The sequence below is a fragment of the Varroa jacobsoni genome, unplaced genomic scaffold (assembly GCF_002532875.2).
Source record: "Varroa jacobsoni isolate VJ856 unplaced genomic scaffold, vjacob_1.0 scaffold_1152, whole genome shotgun sequence".
NCBI classification, from domain to species: Eukaryota; Metazoa; Arthropoda; class Arachnida; order Mesostigmata; family Varroidae; genus Varroa; species Varroa jacobsoni.
Genome location: NW_019214054.1, coordinates 86114 through 102575, shown reverse-complemented (window position 1 = coordinate 102575; position 16462 = coordinate 86114). Strand labels below are relative to the sequence as shown.

The following is a 16462-nucleotide window of genomic DNA, read 5'->3' as shown; positions in this document are numbered from 1 at the left end:
TAAGTATAAGTTATCGTTGCAATATGGTCTTGCTTATCCAAAATACGAACGAATGAGAACAAAATCTACCTTTCGAGAACAGACCTGTTTTTCGACAGTATTGAATTGCATCCCAGTATCTATCTGTCCTTTTATCTATGTACGCATGATGCTAAATCCATCTATAGTAGCTAACCACAACACCGGCTTTACGAGACAACGTAGCTTCATCACAAGCAGTAGGTGTGAGGAGTACCAAAATGGGTCGTTTTATCGACTGATATATAAAAGCTAACGTTAGTTAATACGGAGCAATGTTTAAGCCGTTCGAGAATATAGATATGTGTAAAATTTGTTGGTAACATCGTGCAGTTTCCACTATGTAGTATATTAAGAATAATCGTTTCGATTTTCTTCGTGTCGTTTTACCAATTAACCGAGCGAACCCGAAGCATCAAGCAAATCTGTTGAAATTTAAGAGCTAAGATATTTAAACCTTTAATAGGTTGGGGCTTGAGTAATTGTCCGATGCATAGAATTTAACGTTGAACAACAGAATAAGGTGTTTGAATATGTCTGAACATGCAATACATGACTGTGTTTATTTCCGACAGCGCATTGTTAGAACAAACTGGTCGTAGAATAAAATAAAATAACGGTACTTAAGAAAGACGAAGATACAATGCTTCAAGTATGATTGACATACCCATGCACGAGGTAAAGGCTGCTGGCAGTTAGATTTAATTTAAAAAATCCAACGCAAAATTTAGCACGGTCGCATCGCCTGGTATTCATCAGCAGTGTACACTCAAACAACGAAATGACAACTTGGGACGTGTTTGGTGGTATTTTTATTTGTACAAAAAAGCTTTCCTATTCTTGATTCTTTTTTGCCTAAACATTTGAACAATTTAACCCCTTTATTTTGTACAAATATTATTATTTTGGTTGAATTGGTATAATTTCAATACTGACTAAGTACAACTCGCTATCACTCGTTTAAGGCGAATCGAAGAACGACGAACTCTGAACATTTCTTGATTGTCAACACGACACAAACGTTGGCCTACCTGACAGTTTTAGGGTTACACAGGAGTCTAGCAAAACCTCTACACTTAATTTTGTTGACTGTGATATTCCGTTGCCGCTGTTCCCGCAGTCATTTCGAGGCACGTAAAAAAAGCACCACAGCACATTAGTACCAAATAGAATACCGGTGTGATATGATTTTACTACTGAAATATTGGCAAATTATGAGTGTCTCTTCTTCTTCTTCTATAAATAGTCAACTTTAAAGCAACGGTAAAATTTTCACTGTACATATTCATACTTTTTATCTTCGAAGCAATACATTCATATACTGTCTGCAAAACACAACAAATACATTTACAGATGTACACATACGCACCTCTCTCTATGTACAGGAACGTGTTTCATCGAGGATTTATCAGCAAATTATGATCAATAAATTTATTATAATAAACATAGTTTGCATTACTCCCAAAAAACGGGTAAATACAATTAAGGTGTAGTACGTGTGCACGTTGCAAGCATCAATCAGATCTTGGAAACTGTTCTACTCAGGTGTTCACAACGGTTCCCAGTCCCTGACGTAGTAGAAAGCGTTGCATTTTTTCTTTTTATTAATTAACCGCCTCGTAATGAATGAAGCTAACAGTATTTTTTGACAGCGCTTGTAAAAAAAAATATCCTAATCTTAATCGCCTAAGGTTCTTCAAATCTTCAGTCGCGCTCCACGAGTCCTAACAACCGTAAAAGTTCAAGGTCTTTAGGCATCACCGTTACGCGGTTCGCATGTGCTGCTACTCGATTTGCATCACAGAACAATGATGTTAAATAGTATTCGGTTATAGTCTGCAGCGCATCTACAGCGTCGGCTGTATACCTAAATCCCGCTGTCGGACCAGTAATTTCTTGGGTCACCTCGCGCACAACTCGGGTGAATGGAAGACGCGGGATAAGTAGATTGGTAGTGAGTTGCAGCTGCTTGATTTGTCTTATCGTGCTCATCATTCGACTAACTTTGGTCCCAAGTTTCTGTGGTTCTGACTGCTTCCGCCGGCCTTTAAGGGTCGCCTTTCGCGCCGCCCGTACCGGTTCCATAACCGTCACTCTGTCTCGACTTGTAACTGAACTTCGTCGAGTGTCGTGACGCGATGTGCTTGCTTCGTTATTTCCTTGGACAGTTTCCGTTTGTGTCTTAGAAGCTGCAACTGTCTTGATTGTCTCGGTTCGACGAGACGTTTTTTTTACAGGAGATGCCCGCGCAGGCTCTGCCTGTTGCTCGTCATCTTTATTATCTGTGTCTACCAACAAAGCTGGTTCGTCGACTTCATCACCCACTTCGGCAGATGCAATGGTTTTTGCGGTCTTCGGCGCTCTTTTTTTTAAGCTTGTTTTATTGGGAATCGTTTTTTTTGCAGGTGATTTATGAGAAGCCTTCTGTTGCTGCTGCTTTTTTGACTTTGGCCCGGGCAATGACTTTTGATCAACGGTGGCCTGTCGGGCAGGACGAGTCGGCGCTGCAGGGCTTTTTGCACGCTCTTCGTCTTCGTCGCTGGCAGGTGTCTCTTCCTCCTCAGGCTGATCTAGTCCCTGTTTAGACTGCGGCGTGTCTTCCATTCGAGAGGGTGTAGCTATAGCACCACTAGTGCGACTTTTAGGTCCAGGCTTACGGATTTGCAAGGGCCACGCGAACTCGCCTTTAAACGTTTTGTCTCTGTCCGAATCCCTGCAATACAAGGTAGTTATAAAAAAAAAAGTGAAATTAGACAGCTCTTGTTAATCAGATAAATACAATTGTACTTTTTGCTTAATATCTAAAAAGTGAATTGGAATAGCGTTTAACGAAGAATCGTACGTACGCGAACGAACCTGTAAGTTTCGATTGTGCTGTGAGTACTATGTAATATATGTTCATATATCGTATAATCGTACAGAATCGGCATCGAAGAAATGCATCGATTCAGTGTATGAGCGTATCACTACAGGAAGCCAAATTTTTTGAGTAGACCATATTTTTTGTTGCTGCTGCTAATGTAGAAAAGGTGCACAAAGCCAGGATAAGAAAAGGAAAGCCAGCTTGAAATCAATCAATTCTCCATCCGACAATAGCGAGTAGAACTTCATTTTCGGAAGAGAATAAAAGAAGTCTGTTTGCAATAACTCACGAGAACCATAATGCCTAAATAGACTGCCGATTTCTGGAAAGAGTTCGGCAACAAACAAATATTTCGTATCAGGGAAATACACAACACACAACATTCCTACGAAACTATGCATACAAAACACTATGCTGACTCCTTTAACAGAGACACATACCCTTGCGAAACGCGCTGATCAGGGTGTACGAAAGGTGTTGAGTAGTCTTTCGGATTGAATTCGGGTCTGAAAATATAATTAATCAATTAAAAACAGTACTCATCAACCTTAAATATACAATGATCGTAGTCGAACTTATAGCGAATTCATGCATTTTATGGTCGCTTAGCGCTGGCTTCATAGGGTAGACTGCGCACTTTGAGGCGCTCACTACGGCAGGCTGCCTAGAGGCTTATAGATCTCTGCTTTAGCCTTTCGAGATGTGTCATATCATGGGGTTTGAATTAGCCATCTTTGTCTTTTTACAGCCAGAAACTTAAGGCAAAAACCACCTCGTCAGTAGCCAGGTAGGTACCTGCACTTCATCGTTCTAAGATAGCCTAAAAGGTTTACTTATGTTTAGTAAAAAAAATTGTCGTTGTCTGATCTTAACCATTAACCGATGAGGCTTTATATTTTTAAGATACATGTATCTACTATAACACCTTGCATAGTATGTTTCAAGCATGTAATCTCATGCTACGCTGAGGCTTTGTTGGTTTTTGTTAGTCCGCTTTATATCCTCACACGGAATTCTGCAGTGCTTCATGGATATCAACAGCGAAACACTTTGCTTAAAAGCTCCTTCATTGTGTGAACTGTCGTTTCTGCTGAACCTTGCAAACATCCGCAGAAGATACCTTTTGAAAACTTTAATTGTTATCCCCATGACTCGATACACTTCTATCCATCTGCTTCTCCCACATTATCTCATTACTAGGGGTCATCTTTTTTGTTTTTTTGTCACTTTGGGTTCCGCATCACCTATTTGAATTGTGATTCCACCTAAATTCAAGTTCTTCCCAAATACCTACAGCTGCCATGGTGAATTTGTGATGGATTCTGGCGAAATCGGAGGTTCGAATACCGGTATCAAAATGTCCACGCATTGTTTGCTATGCCTACGAGGGCGACGTCCTAGAATTCTATATTTTGTGCCATCTGCTAGAAGGGGTTGAAAACATGTGGTTTGTATTGGACACGGTACAGCGTTTTTAAAGAAATACAGAGATATTTTTGCTACATCAGAACAATCTAGGTATGTACATACGTTTCGACGTCCTTTGCTAAAGAATAGCACAGAGTATATATTCGGCTCGATTTTCAAATACTTGAACGTCAATGAATACGGTTTCACCCGATCTGCACTTATAGATTTTAGATTACTTCATAAAAATCGGGAAATATCAGGACGAGAATTTGGAATTTTACTAGTTGCATTGTGGAAACCTTACTACCAGAGTCAAGCTTGATGATTGATTGGTTTTGAATATCTATCGTTTGAACATCTATTGAATACCTCAATTAAGTAATCTTAGATAATTCCGTCTCCGTTAATATGTAAAGAAATTATCTTGCTATCCCGTATTTCATAGCTTCTTCATGAATAATCTGTAGCTACTTTCCTTTGCACTTGGAAGTTCCTGTAAATGACCACAGATATTTTTGAGTACCCATGATTTGTAATATGTACGCAGTTGCTGTTCTTTCATCTCTGTTATTAGCTCGACGTTAATTTCGAACTGACTTGCAATTGCGACTGAATTAGCCTTTCTTCTTTTAAGTTCAGGTCCTTCGGTATTGTTTCTTCATAATTAAAGTGCTACGACTAAGGAGGTTTAATGTTGTACCTTGTAGCATCTAGTTGTGTGACAAGCGCAGCATTATAGTTCACAGGTAGTTTTTAACTTCACTTGCCTTTGGGTAGTTGGTCTTTCAGTCGCAGAAAATTTACTGCGAGACTTTTTTGGGCTTCGTGATGGACCTTTTGGCAACCTTTTCTCGCCATCCCTAAAAGGCAGAACAGATCACGTTGAAAACATGACAAACTTCGTAGAGATTTTTGTAAAAAAATATTATTTTTGGTTTGGCTCCTCCACATTAACAGGTATTTGATTAAAATTTTGGATTTGGTTACTTAAATGAACACACTTAGCCAATTAATTGCACAGGAATGAAGCCATGACAGTGTAACAAAAGTAGTCAGCAAGACTTTCAGATAGCCCAAACAAGTAAAAAGCCCTCTTACGGGCCTAGACAAAGAAACTATTTACCAGAATAAACATCATGGCTACGGGTGAAATTTTCGATGTGCATTGTATGTTTTCTACTTGATATCCACTGTCTCCAATGGTACTGTATTAAACTGTTCGCAAGGCACTCCTTATACATTTGTTCAAATAACGCCTACCTTGGGCTCATTGTTAGCTCGCTTCCTGGTGCCCCTCGTTGGTCTCGAACAGAAACTCGAGACTGCGTGCGGACGGTCATCCGACTTCTAGCCCAGACAAACGTGCCAAAACAAATAATATTGGGACGCAAAATCACAACTATCAAGTTAGACGGTCATAGCAATCATGCGGGGCATAATGAAGAACCATATTAAACCACACTGAATAATAGGTCAAGGTTGATAATAATAGTTGATGGTAATTAGTTGAAGCAGACTTCGAAACAAAAGAGGAAATAGGGAAATACTTAGTGGACATCAGAGGATACAAGGATAGCCTCATAAAATACATAGAGCAACTCAACAAATCGTTTGAGAACGGCAGGGAGCAGTAAAAAAGAGCTATGAATGAAGGAACCTTAAAAAAGCATGTGCCAGTCCTGCTACGACAGAATCAGAGAAAAAAGATAACAGGGATGTGAAATAAAATAGTAAAAGCTAGAGATTTTGAACGCAGTTAAAGGTATTCACTGCAGATTGTCTGCTAAAAATCTATCAGCAATCCAAAATCACACACGAAAACATTTGCAAAACAAGGGATAGACAAGCTTTGATTACCCTAAAAAGAAAGATGGCCACACAATTCCCCTTTATGTGAAGGCATGCGGGCTAAACGCGGGAATAGCATAAATTTTTACACCGCCGATGCTATGGAGCCTACCAAAGGTCCGGGGGCCAGGAATTCTCGACACGCAATTTTGTGGCTGGGATATATAAACCCCGTGGAGGGCAACCTGGACTTCATGTCATTCCAAGTATCACACAGTGGTAGAGAAAGCACTAGAATGAAAAAAAAATTGAAACCAACTGCTAATTCACATTACAAAACATAAAAAACAACTGCGTTTAAAAAAACACTCGAGATGTACTACAGGTCTTTGAAAAAGAAGGCATTGGAGCTCTGCTCAAAGCCAGAAGAAGGATACAAAATAGACACTGAAAATGTCTATTTTGAAATGTCCATTTCAATATCTTCACTGAAAATGAGTAAAATCGGCACAGGGAGATGGACTATGATCGAAGCCCCGATCAACAAGGCAAAAACTTTTGCAAGTACCTTGCAAACGGCACGTCAACATAGAAGGGACCAACCTTAGGGGCGTCCCAAGACGGGGTCCATCAAGACAACTGTATTATGGGGAACTGACCCGCTCTCCGATAAAAGAATTCAGACAGCTCTTTCTCTGCTAGCCACTGAACCGAAAATCACTAAAAACAAGGCAGGAAAGAGCATTGCAACGGCCCCTGATGCAGTAGCCGAAAGTCTGATTGGGTACAAAACCTTGGTTCTGAAATTGAGGTGGTGCAGACCTGAAAGGTGGGCTGAACTGCTCATCTGTTTCAAACGTAGAAGCTTTTTGTCCTTTAGTGCCATAGTTTTCAGCACGAATTGTAACATTCTATAGGAAAACGATAAGAAAATACACAGGGGGATGAGTATAAAACAAAAGGACGGTAAGGAAAGCTCGACGGAAACAACGGAAAACAATGATTCAAAGAACAACAAGGAAATCAAGGCGGTGCGACGAAAAGCAGAAATACATCAAGAAAAGTAAGAGACCCGTACGCCAAAGAACAGACGAAAACTCGGATTGGAAAACCATGGGAGAAAAAGGCCGTAAACCAAACTAATGATTCGAGTACTATAAGTCAAAGATCGGAACACTACTATGCGAGAAAGTATGCGGGACATGGGTTTGACAAAAAGCCGCCTAAAACTAAAGGTTTTGTCCTTTTGGATATGCTCGACGTTAATACCTTCAGTAGTATAGATCAGGATGTCATAATAGTTGTGTTCATGAAAAAAGACATCTCGCCCTATTTTTGCCGGATGATTTCATCATGTACGAAAACCCTAGAGACAAGTGGTTGGAGGGCAAAAGTATACGCTCACTGCTGGTGTCCCACAGGGACCGCTGCCCTGAAATCTGTACTATGATGAAGTAATAAAGCTGTAAGAGCTTCCAGAAGGAATTGAAATGTTAGCCTAATTCGATTATTTTACGCTTACAATCACAGCTAGGACAAAAAACGATCTAGAGGACGCGTCCCATGAAACCTTCGAAAAAATAGTGCAATAAATGGATTGCAAACGTCTGCAGTTGGCATCTCAAAAAACGAAGGCGCTGTATTTAATAGGCGAGAACCGAACAAAGGAAATTAACCTAGTGGTAGCGGGCAACCCAATAAAAGTTAGGAAAAAGTCAAAGTACCTTGGAGTTACCCGGCTGGCACACCATCAATGCGTTTTGGCGGAAACCCAGCTAGTAGCCTTAAACTTGAGTCGAAATCTGCCGAGGGTCGGTCGAGCGTCGTAGGCTCCCAGCCTATATTGCGAAATCAACAGCACCATACGCAACACTAATATAGGGAAACATTAGATTGCAGTTGTCAAAATATAAGGACGCACTTAAGTCATTCCAAAGGACGCTGGTGATCAGTATCGGCCGGGCGTGCTTCACAGTCTCGACCAACACACTTCTGGTTCTAACCAAAATGGCGCTGTTGAATTTTCTGGCGGAAAAAGGAGCTCGCTATTCCTGAACAATGATGTGGAATCGATCATGGCCACAAAAGCTGCTGTAGAGAGCTGGCAGAAGGTTTGGAGAACGGTTAGATTATAAGGATGGCCAAGGCAAGCTTGATCAAAAACCTGGTACTAGGTCTTCGGGTATGGCTGGGGCCGCAAAGATGTAACGCAGGTTTTGATCGGTAACGGACAATTCTAAACTTACATGGTAAAAATAGAAAGAGCTCAAATAGACATATGTGTTCTCTGCGGCACCGAAGGGAAAGACAACTTAGAGCATAAATTTGCGGTACTCTGAACGAGGCAAAACGGCAAACAATCACTTAAACGGTGGACAACGGACCCGACGGTATGAGTAGAAGTCACCAGGCAGCGAAACGTACTAATGGAGCCAGAGGAACGTAAGGAAAGAATTAAAAGAAGGGCATTCAAATGATATAAGGGAGGAAAAATAGAAAGATTAGGGACCTTGAAGTGACTAAACTCTTTAAAAGGGGAGTCAAAGCACCAATTTGGGCTGAATTAATGCCTCGATAGTTTCAACTCATTAGCATATGTTAAAAAAGGTGAATTAACAAATTCATTTTAGGACCTGAGGGCTTATTAACTCGAGGCTATTTTCTTTTACAGTCATCCTCACAAAGCCTAGCCCACACTTAAAGTATCGTTCAACATATACCTGAGGTGTTCGCTCACGTAACGCCTTTCTTCTTATGAAAAAATCTTTAGCTACACTACATTTTTCAACACGATAACCACTAGTCGGTTGTGTTTAAGTACGTTTAGGCTGTCTATAGGGCTAGTTCTAAAGAAGAAACCTTATTAATGATAATTGATCTATCAGACCCTTCGTCAACATTCATGTACACTATTTGGTAGAATAATACTGGTGCAGCGTAAAAACCTGGTCTTCCCCCATTCTTCACCATGATGTCTTTCAGTTCGAAAGAAACTTACTCATGATGAGTAACTTCGATAGACGGTAACGAATGCTGTGCTTCAGAAACTTGCAATAGATTACTATCATCAGGAAGAGCACGGCCTGATGCCGCTGTACTAGTAGAGGCTTCGGCACTGCTTAAAAGGAATGAATAATAAGAACCTTATTAGTTTGCTGTTAAATTAGAATAAAGCTGTGAAAACAGCACACTGCGCACCCGAATATCAGCTATGCTCCTATGCGTTTCATGGTCAGTATGCGCTTGAGTATTCCATTAGAAGAAAGTGAAACAGATGTTATTTATATTATCGTAATTACTGACAATAAAATGCAACTCAATTGTAACATTAAAGAAGGTAAAATTTCTAATAAGTAGACACATCTTGTTATACCAGAACTGTTTTTGACATAAATACAAAAACAAATATTAATCTTTGCTTAGTAGAGTGGTACGTGATAATCCAATGATTACCCAGATCTATTGCCTGTGAGATCCATCAATGGAGATAGCCGAGATTGGGGACCGCTCTTTTCAGCCGCTCTGGAAAAGGAAACGCTTACGGGCAGTTTTAGCAAGCAGTAATCATATTGTTCACCGAATTCTTGAAATGAGGAAAAGTTAGTTTGCGCTAGTTCGAAGGTACGCCAAAAGTGTTATTGCATTTCAATGACGGTAAACAAGTCAGAAAATCTACCCCAAGAAAGTAGCACTACTTACAGCTTTTCCATTAGTCTCCTGCGCATATCTTCGAGGTTCGGAGGATTTTGCGAATTTGTTGAAAAAACTCCTTGTTGGCGGCTTGTTCGAACGCTGACTGAACTATCGGACGACGACGAGTTGCTCTCGTTGAATCCGGCCGCTATCGAAAAAGAAAAAATTCCAGTAATTCACTAATGCCATACATTTTCACTCCGATGAAGCTGAGAAATTTTAACCTTACTATCAAGGCATCGAGAACATTGTTACAACATCTTTTATTTACTCCCTTTTGACTCTTGGCAACTCAAATCCCGGACAATACTGGCATGCCATTGACACAGGACCACATTATGAAAAAATATAACAGTCTTCGTACCACAAAAATTACCCGATTTGCAGGTTCAAATGTTATCTTAGGTAGGTCGTGGTGTTAGTTATTATTAGCTGTATGTGTTTAGAGTTAAATAAATGAGTACTACTGCTAAATAACGAAACCATGATACCGTTTCATAAAAAAAAAAAAAAAGGTTTTCAACTTTAGCCTTATAAGAAAGCCAATAAATGTAAATCAACGTTCGTATAAACGCTTAACTGCAATAGTGCACTACGAAAACAGAAGCTACCGTAGATACTCACTATTAATGAGCTTTATCGATTGCAAAAACGTGTATACCTTTCCAGTTTTTATCAGTATCTTTTTCTAAAAGGGCATGCATATGATTAGTCATATATATCAGTTCCTCTCTGTTTGTATTCTATTAGTTCCAGTTATCCGTAATTGGTTAATATTAAAGATTGTCTTCCCTTTAATTAAAAAAAAAGATTGTAACCCATATTCTCTGATGATAATATATTAAGATACTAAAAACTTGTACAATGCAATTTGGATTATATGATTTGAACTGGTAATCTTTATAGTGCTTCCTCTGTGATCTACTATAGACAAATTCAGCTTATGTTAGTATTTCGTCTGGACCTGATATGAACAAATTAAAGTTGACCACAAATTGCTGCTGTACGTTGGTGTAGCTCACGTTCTACATAGGTTAACGTCACTTATACGTCACGGAGAGAATATTCCGTTGTATCAAAATATAGTCCGTGTAATCTACCATAATGTTTGTATAATGAAAGACGAAGGTTTTTTATTATTTTTTCGGTTAGTTTGACGTCCCGTTGTAGTCTTTATAGCTGTACATCGTCATAATTTTTCAACTTAGGAAATTCAGTCGTGTACTTTTTATGATGTGTCTAAGATCAGTTCGCCCTTATCCTAAATACCTCATTTAGGCTTCCGGTGACACTCAACACAACCGCAATAATATTATTATATTTTGTATTGGAACGATTAGTAACCTATTCCACTATAAACCGTCTGACGATGCTGATTTATAATAATGATAATTATTATTATTATCAAGCTCAATTTAAATAAAGCAACGCGAATTCTTCTAAAAATAGTTCCTGTGTCTTCATACAACTATCGTAAAATTGAAAAGAAACATTTATTCTAAATCCGTTCACTTGTGGTAGCTTTAGATAGTGGTTTACCCAGTGTGCGCATTAGATTGTAAGAAGTTGGTTCGATAGGTCACGTAAAGGTTATTAATAACATTTTAGGACACAATTAGAACATAAGTTTTTTGATGAGATAATATATACCACCATGCATAGATATGAGGAAAAAGCCTTCGTTTATTATTTATTATAATACTATTTACTTTTGAGGTTTAAACATTTATTTTGCCGCTTTTCGCATTTGCGCCTTTTTGTACTGCATATTAACGATGAGTCGGGTTAAGCTATATAACTAGAAAACATTAAAGTAATGAATGCATCTGCTCATTCTGTAAGTATTACATAGCTAGTTAGGATAGAAAGCAAAAATGATTTTTCTAAATAGTTACAGGTTCTTACAGCTGACATGGCGCTATAAAATGGTCCCGTGCTGCTATAGGCGATACAACACTACTTATTACTTTTTTCTTTATTAAATCACAGCCAAATTGGGCTCGTGTTAGTTTGGTTCGGAACTACTTACCTGCCATATAGTCATTAAATCCATCGCGTCTTGCCATTTTGCTGATGCGATATGACACCCGCTTAGTTAGCAGAACAATAATTGATATTCTCTCGGTCTTATATGGTTTACAGGTTTTATTCGCACAACCCAAGTGCGACAACGGCACTTTGTACGCAAAAATATACTATTTTTTGAAAATACCGCACGTCATTAAGGTTATATGGGAGTGCCAAAAACATAAAAACCCATTTTTCACAAAACGTTTTCGAGATTTCACAAAAGAAATTAGAACGAAGGACTTCCCTTAGTTTAACTTGAAGCCGCTAGCCGAAATGGCGCCAACAAGTGTTCAATCTGGCGCTGAATAGACGCATTGGCGCTCACCCTCCTGAGCGCCATGGACAGATTCAAGGTAACTGAGCCGAAAGCTGCTGGTTAAAATCCTATTGACATGACCTGGAATTCTAACTGCAAGTATAGAAAAAAGATTTTCCCTCTTAAAAAAATTTATTGTACGCTAAGGGACGAACAAATATGCAATACTTACAAACCTATATTCACGATGAATGTAGATATCGCTAAGTACAGGTTAGTTCGTAACGCCATAAGCTCTATTTACTTACGAAATTAACTGTGCGTTGAAATAACAGTGTTTCTGATTTCATTAAAGCTGTTCTATGAAGTACAGGGGCATATAACATTGAAATTATTACGTATGATTGAGAAAATTTAATAAAGATCAAAGTCAGCTATAGCTACAGTAAGTGAAAACCAGACGTGTAAGTCACAGATTTACTTTAGATAGTTTAAGAGGAATAATTTAAATAAGTTGGCGCCTTTTAACTTCTTGCTTTCGTAATACTTGCCGGCTGCAACTAAATTGACCCTAAATTGACTGATACCGATAGATAATTTGCAGGTGGAGGCATACTAAAACACAAAATTGTCCTAAAGGCATACATAGAATATAGACAGCTCCATACCAAAGTATGTTATATTATATATTAATACTTTTTAATAGATACTGGAGCCTGCACGTTTTATTGCTAGTTTGTTAGCAATACTACAACCGTCTGTACCATACTTTAATTTACCGGCCCTTGATGACTGTATTCGGCGAATACACATCTATTCAGTTTTTGCTTTTTTTATATATATATTTTTTATATATATTAATTTTTATATATTTTAATTCTGGTACTTTATGGACATTGTTGTTACATCCGCCCTAGAACATCCAAAGTTGATCCGGTCAATTTGAATCATATATCTTGTATTACACGGCTTTTTTTTCGAATATATATCAGCAATTTTAAACACTAAAGAGGTTTAACGAGGTCAGACAAGGAAAAGTAGCACACTCGAACACCTGGAGTTTTTAATCCATACTGCACTATAATGACAAAAACATATGAAGTAAAAAAAGTGAATCTTGACTAACATCTTGCTTGCGGATTCTTTGACAGATTATTCTGGCCAATACAAAAGTGTGGAAGCCATTTCTAAAAAAATTCAAAAAACTTCGAAAATTCAGAAAATTTCCCGACAATTTATATAATGCCAAAACGAATTACCAAAGCAATGTCTAATTATCATGAAAAGCTATAATGTAAGTTCAGATTAACAGGATAACCAGAGTGACAGAATAGATCAATAAAATTATTTCTTTATGATTGCTTTATTCAATGTGTGTATTTTCTCTGCTCTCGAATAAATAAATTTTGAGCTATGTCTACAAAGCACTTTATTCAGTGCTAAGAGTCATCATAAAACATTGAACTTTTTCATTTATTCATTCAGGTGATTTTACTTCTGGAATAAATGGGACGACTCTTACTAGATATTTGCGGACTAATCATTCTCCAATATGCGAGTGGCGCCTTAACCAATCCCAGAAAGAATCGCACGAGCGATTTTCGTGTGGTTAGGCTGGGCTTGTTTTCAATTACTGACATGCTACAATTTGTCTTCTTTTTGCTTATTGTTGAAAAAACAAAATTACACAAATTTGTTGGCCTGAATATCCTGTGAACCTCAAAAATACATAAGGAGCAGGATGGCAAAAACAGATGAAGCAGAAAAAGTGAGTCCTGATTAATATCTTGTTTCCGGATTTTTTGAGAAAAGGAGGTTCTCCAGGTACCTAATGTTCGCGATGCTTAGTTTATCGTCTAAAAATAAAGTTGTGTGATGAACAACTGCTAAAGGGATACCTAAAAAGGTTGGGATCTAAAAAATGAGGAAACAGAATTGGAAACCATATATATAATATAACTTCAACTAGTATCGATGTTTGCTAAAATATAATCCTACGATCAACGGAAATGCGTACGACAAGGGTCGAATTTGTATTTTCATAATCTAAACCAATCCCATCTCTGAAAACTCTCGAAAAGATGTTCGGACTGAATGTATATTCACTCCTACTATAATGCTGTGTTCAACATAGCTTAATTCTTTTCTAGGGAACAAAGTGCATAAATAGCATTCATCATGATGATTTTTTAATGTTGCAGCACAATTTTAGCGTGAAATAATCTGTGCAATTATAAATTCACATCGTGCGTTAGTATCGTTCTGGCTAACGAATTTGACAAGCTGTCGTTCTATTCGAGGACGAACTAAGTGGCACTGCGTTGTTTGACGGCGATGTGTTCCTATGGACCGCATAAGAATTTTACCCCCCCCCCCCCCCCCGTCGTGATAAAACTGGGGACAATCATATAAAAGTTAAGTGCACTGTCGGAGCTTAAATGAGCCGTATCAAGACAAACCCGCCGTAGATATGACATTAGTACATGAAGCGCTTTCACGGTTGACTGAGGAATTGCTTACTCTAGCCGCACATCTATCATTCTTTTATAATCCCCAAGAATTAATTGTTTTAATATGGTACACTTCTCTGGTTATTCAATAACACGAAGGGTATGAAACGTCAGCTTTTAAACACCAAAATACACAGTATGTAAATATTTATTTCCACAATGTTTTGCTGGATTACTAGCCGTTACCGTAGAAAATTACCGTACATTACATCCAACACAGTTCAAAAAGCTTTTATGAATAGAATAAGTAACCAGCATGTTTTTCATTAAATGAGCAAGTTCACCTGCATTATCGAATTGGAGTTACATCCTCTGCCAGAGATTCTTGTAGACGGCAATGAATCCCATTCTCAGACAGCGTGTTGAGGTTTATTAGGCTGATTGAGGCAGCGAATGGAAGCGCGTGTTTAAAGATGTCTTCCAAGTCGGGCATGAAAGGTAACACATACAGCCATAAAACTGCGTACGTTTGTAAGGTATACTGATGATAATTATTATTATAGTCGTAGTCGCTCTTCTGTTTGTAGTAATTAAAAATCTAATTCTAGTAACAGAACAGTTCAAGTCGACATTGTTTACGGCTTCGTTTAAGGACGTTTCGCCCTGTTTTGACGGAACCTGCCTGTAGCCCACGATCTGTCGGAAGAAATGATATACATTTATATAGAACAATCAAGGTGTATCATTTTTTCTTTTTTACATAGCCAACAAACCAGGGATGGAAACGAACTAATTTGGTTGCTTAAGAATCGAAAATACGAGAGGCACGCTGTGGCTCAGCGAAATGGCGGGGAGATCGTAACGAATTACAGTTTTAAGGCTTGTCTTTGGCACGGCACCATTGATGTAAGTTTGATAGTATATTTGCGTTACTGCGATCCTGAAGATAGCGGCTTTATCGATGCTGTCGATACGTTTGAGGAGAGTCCAAAACTGCTGCGCACATTAAGTCTTAGCTGTCAGCTTGCTTTACATATTTTAACATATAAGCGATGTGTCTGGACTTTGACCCGCTAAACGCTTTAATATACAGGAATGAAGTGTTCTGTAAATCGATCGTTTGTGGTTTACCAGCATATAGAGTACTTCAAATCAAACCAGACAGTTCCTTATTCACCTCAAAATTTAATCTAACTTTAAGCAAGAAAAACTTGTACGAATACTTGTATTTATAATAGTTGTACCTACTATAGCATTTTTTAATGTAACACTAAATGATCGAGACTTTGGAGTATGGCGTTTATATATTTGCTTTTTTGGAAAACATATAGATATATATATGTATAGAGATTCCAAATTAGATTACCTGTGAGAAATAGAATATGTAGTTACTATATTGGGTATACCGATACATTCTATTAATGTGGTATTCATGCAGCGATCCCACGATACTTATGTTATATTTTAGTGTCTTACTACCATTTTATATTTCGTGAAGTTTATCAAATTCCGAGATTTACATGAACAATAATGATAAAAAAATCTGCTGTTAATGTGAACTTTTTGTCGAGCTTTGGATTTTTTGCGTATATAGAAAGATACACTTTACTTGGAAAAGTCAATTTTAAAGTCTTTTTTTGTCTTTTAAATTTGCTGCGTTGCTGTGGGTTCATAACAACATCAGGGGTAAGTAAAATCATGCAGGTCAAAAAAGCTTCAAATTACCAGTGGTGGGTTTACTTCTGGAGATAGGATATTTACGACTATGGCCCTTTCTCATTTCTACATATCCATTAGCAGGTTTCGTAGTAAAAAATCTTCCTCTTTAGGGCTATAGATTGCGGCTAGCAGTCTTGCCGAACACCGCCCGTGATTGTTTTCAGTAACACTGGCGAGATATTTCATTGTCAAGGC

General features: G+C 38.2%; 1 protein-coding gene across 3 annotated transcripts; it reads right to left on the bottom strand.

The window, feature by feature from the left end:
* Positions 1 to 812: 812 nt before the first annotated feature.
* LOC111267149 (uncharacterized) lies at positions 813 to 12114 on the bottom strand. Of its 3 annotated transcripts, none has more exons than XM_022845187.2 (8): positions 11802 to 12114; positions 9779 to 9920; positions 9533 to 9601; positions 9078 to 9194; positions 5552 to 5638; positions 5059 to 5151; positions 3322 to 3387; positions 813 to 2731 (listed from the first exon to the last, which is right to left on the bottom strand). In XM_022845187.2, exons 1-8 carry the CDS (start codon positions 11836 to 11838, stop codon positions 1723 to 1725), a joined length of 1620 nt encoding a protein of 539 aa, XP_022700922.1. In that variant the 5' UTR covers positions 11839 to 12114; the 3' UTR covers positions 813 to 1722. The 3 variants fall into 3 exon arrangements, with proteins under 3 accessions (XP_022700922.1, XP_022700923.1, XP_022700924.1); XM_022845188.2 differs by having other exon boundaries at positions 5552 to 5635; XM_022845189.2 differs by lacking the exon at positions 5552 to 5638.
* Between the last annotated feature and the right edge of the window lie 4348 nt (positions 12115 to 16462).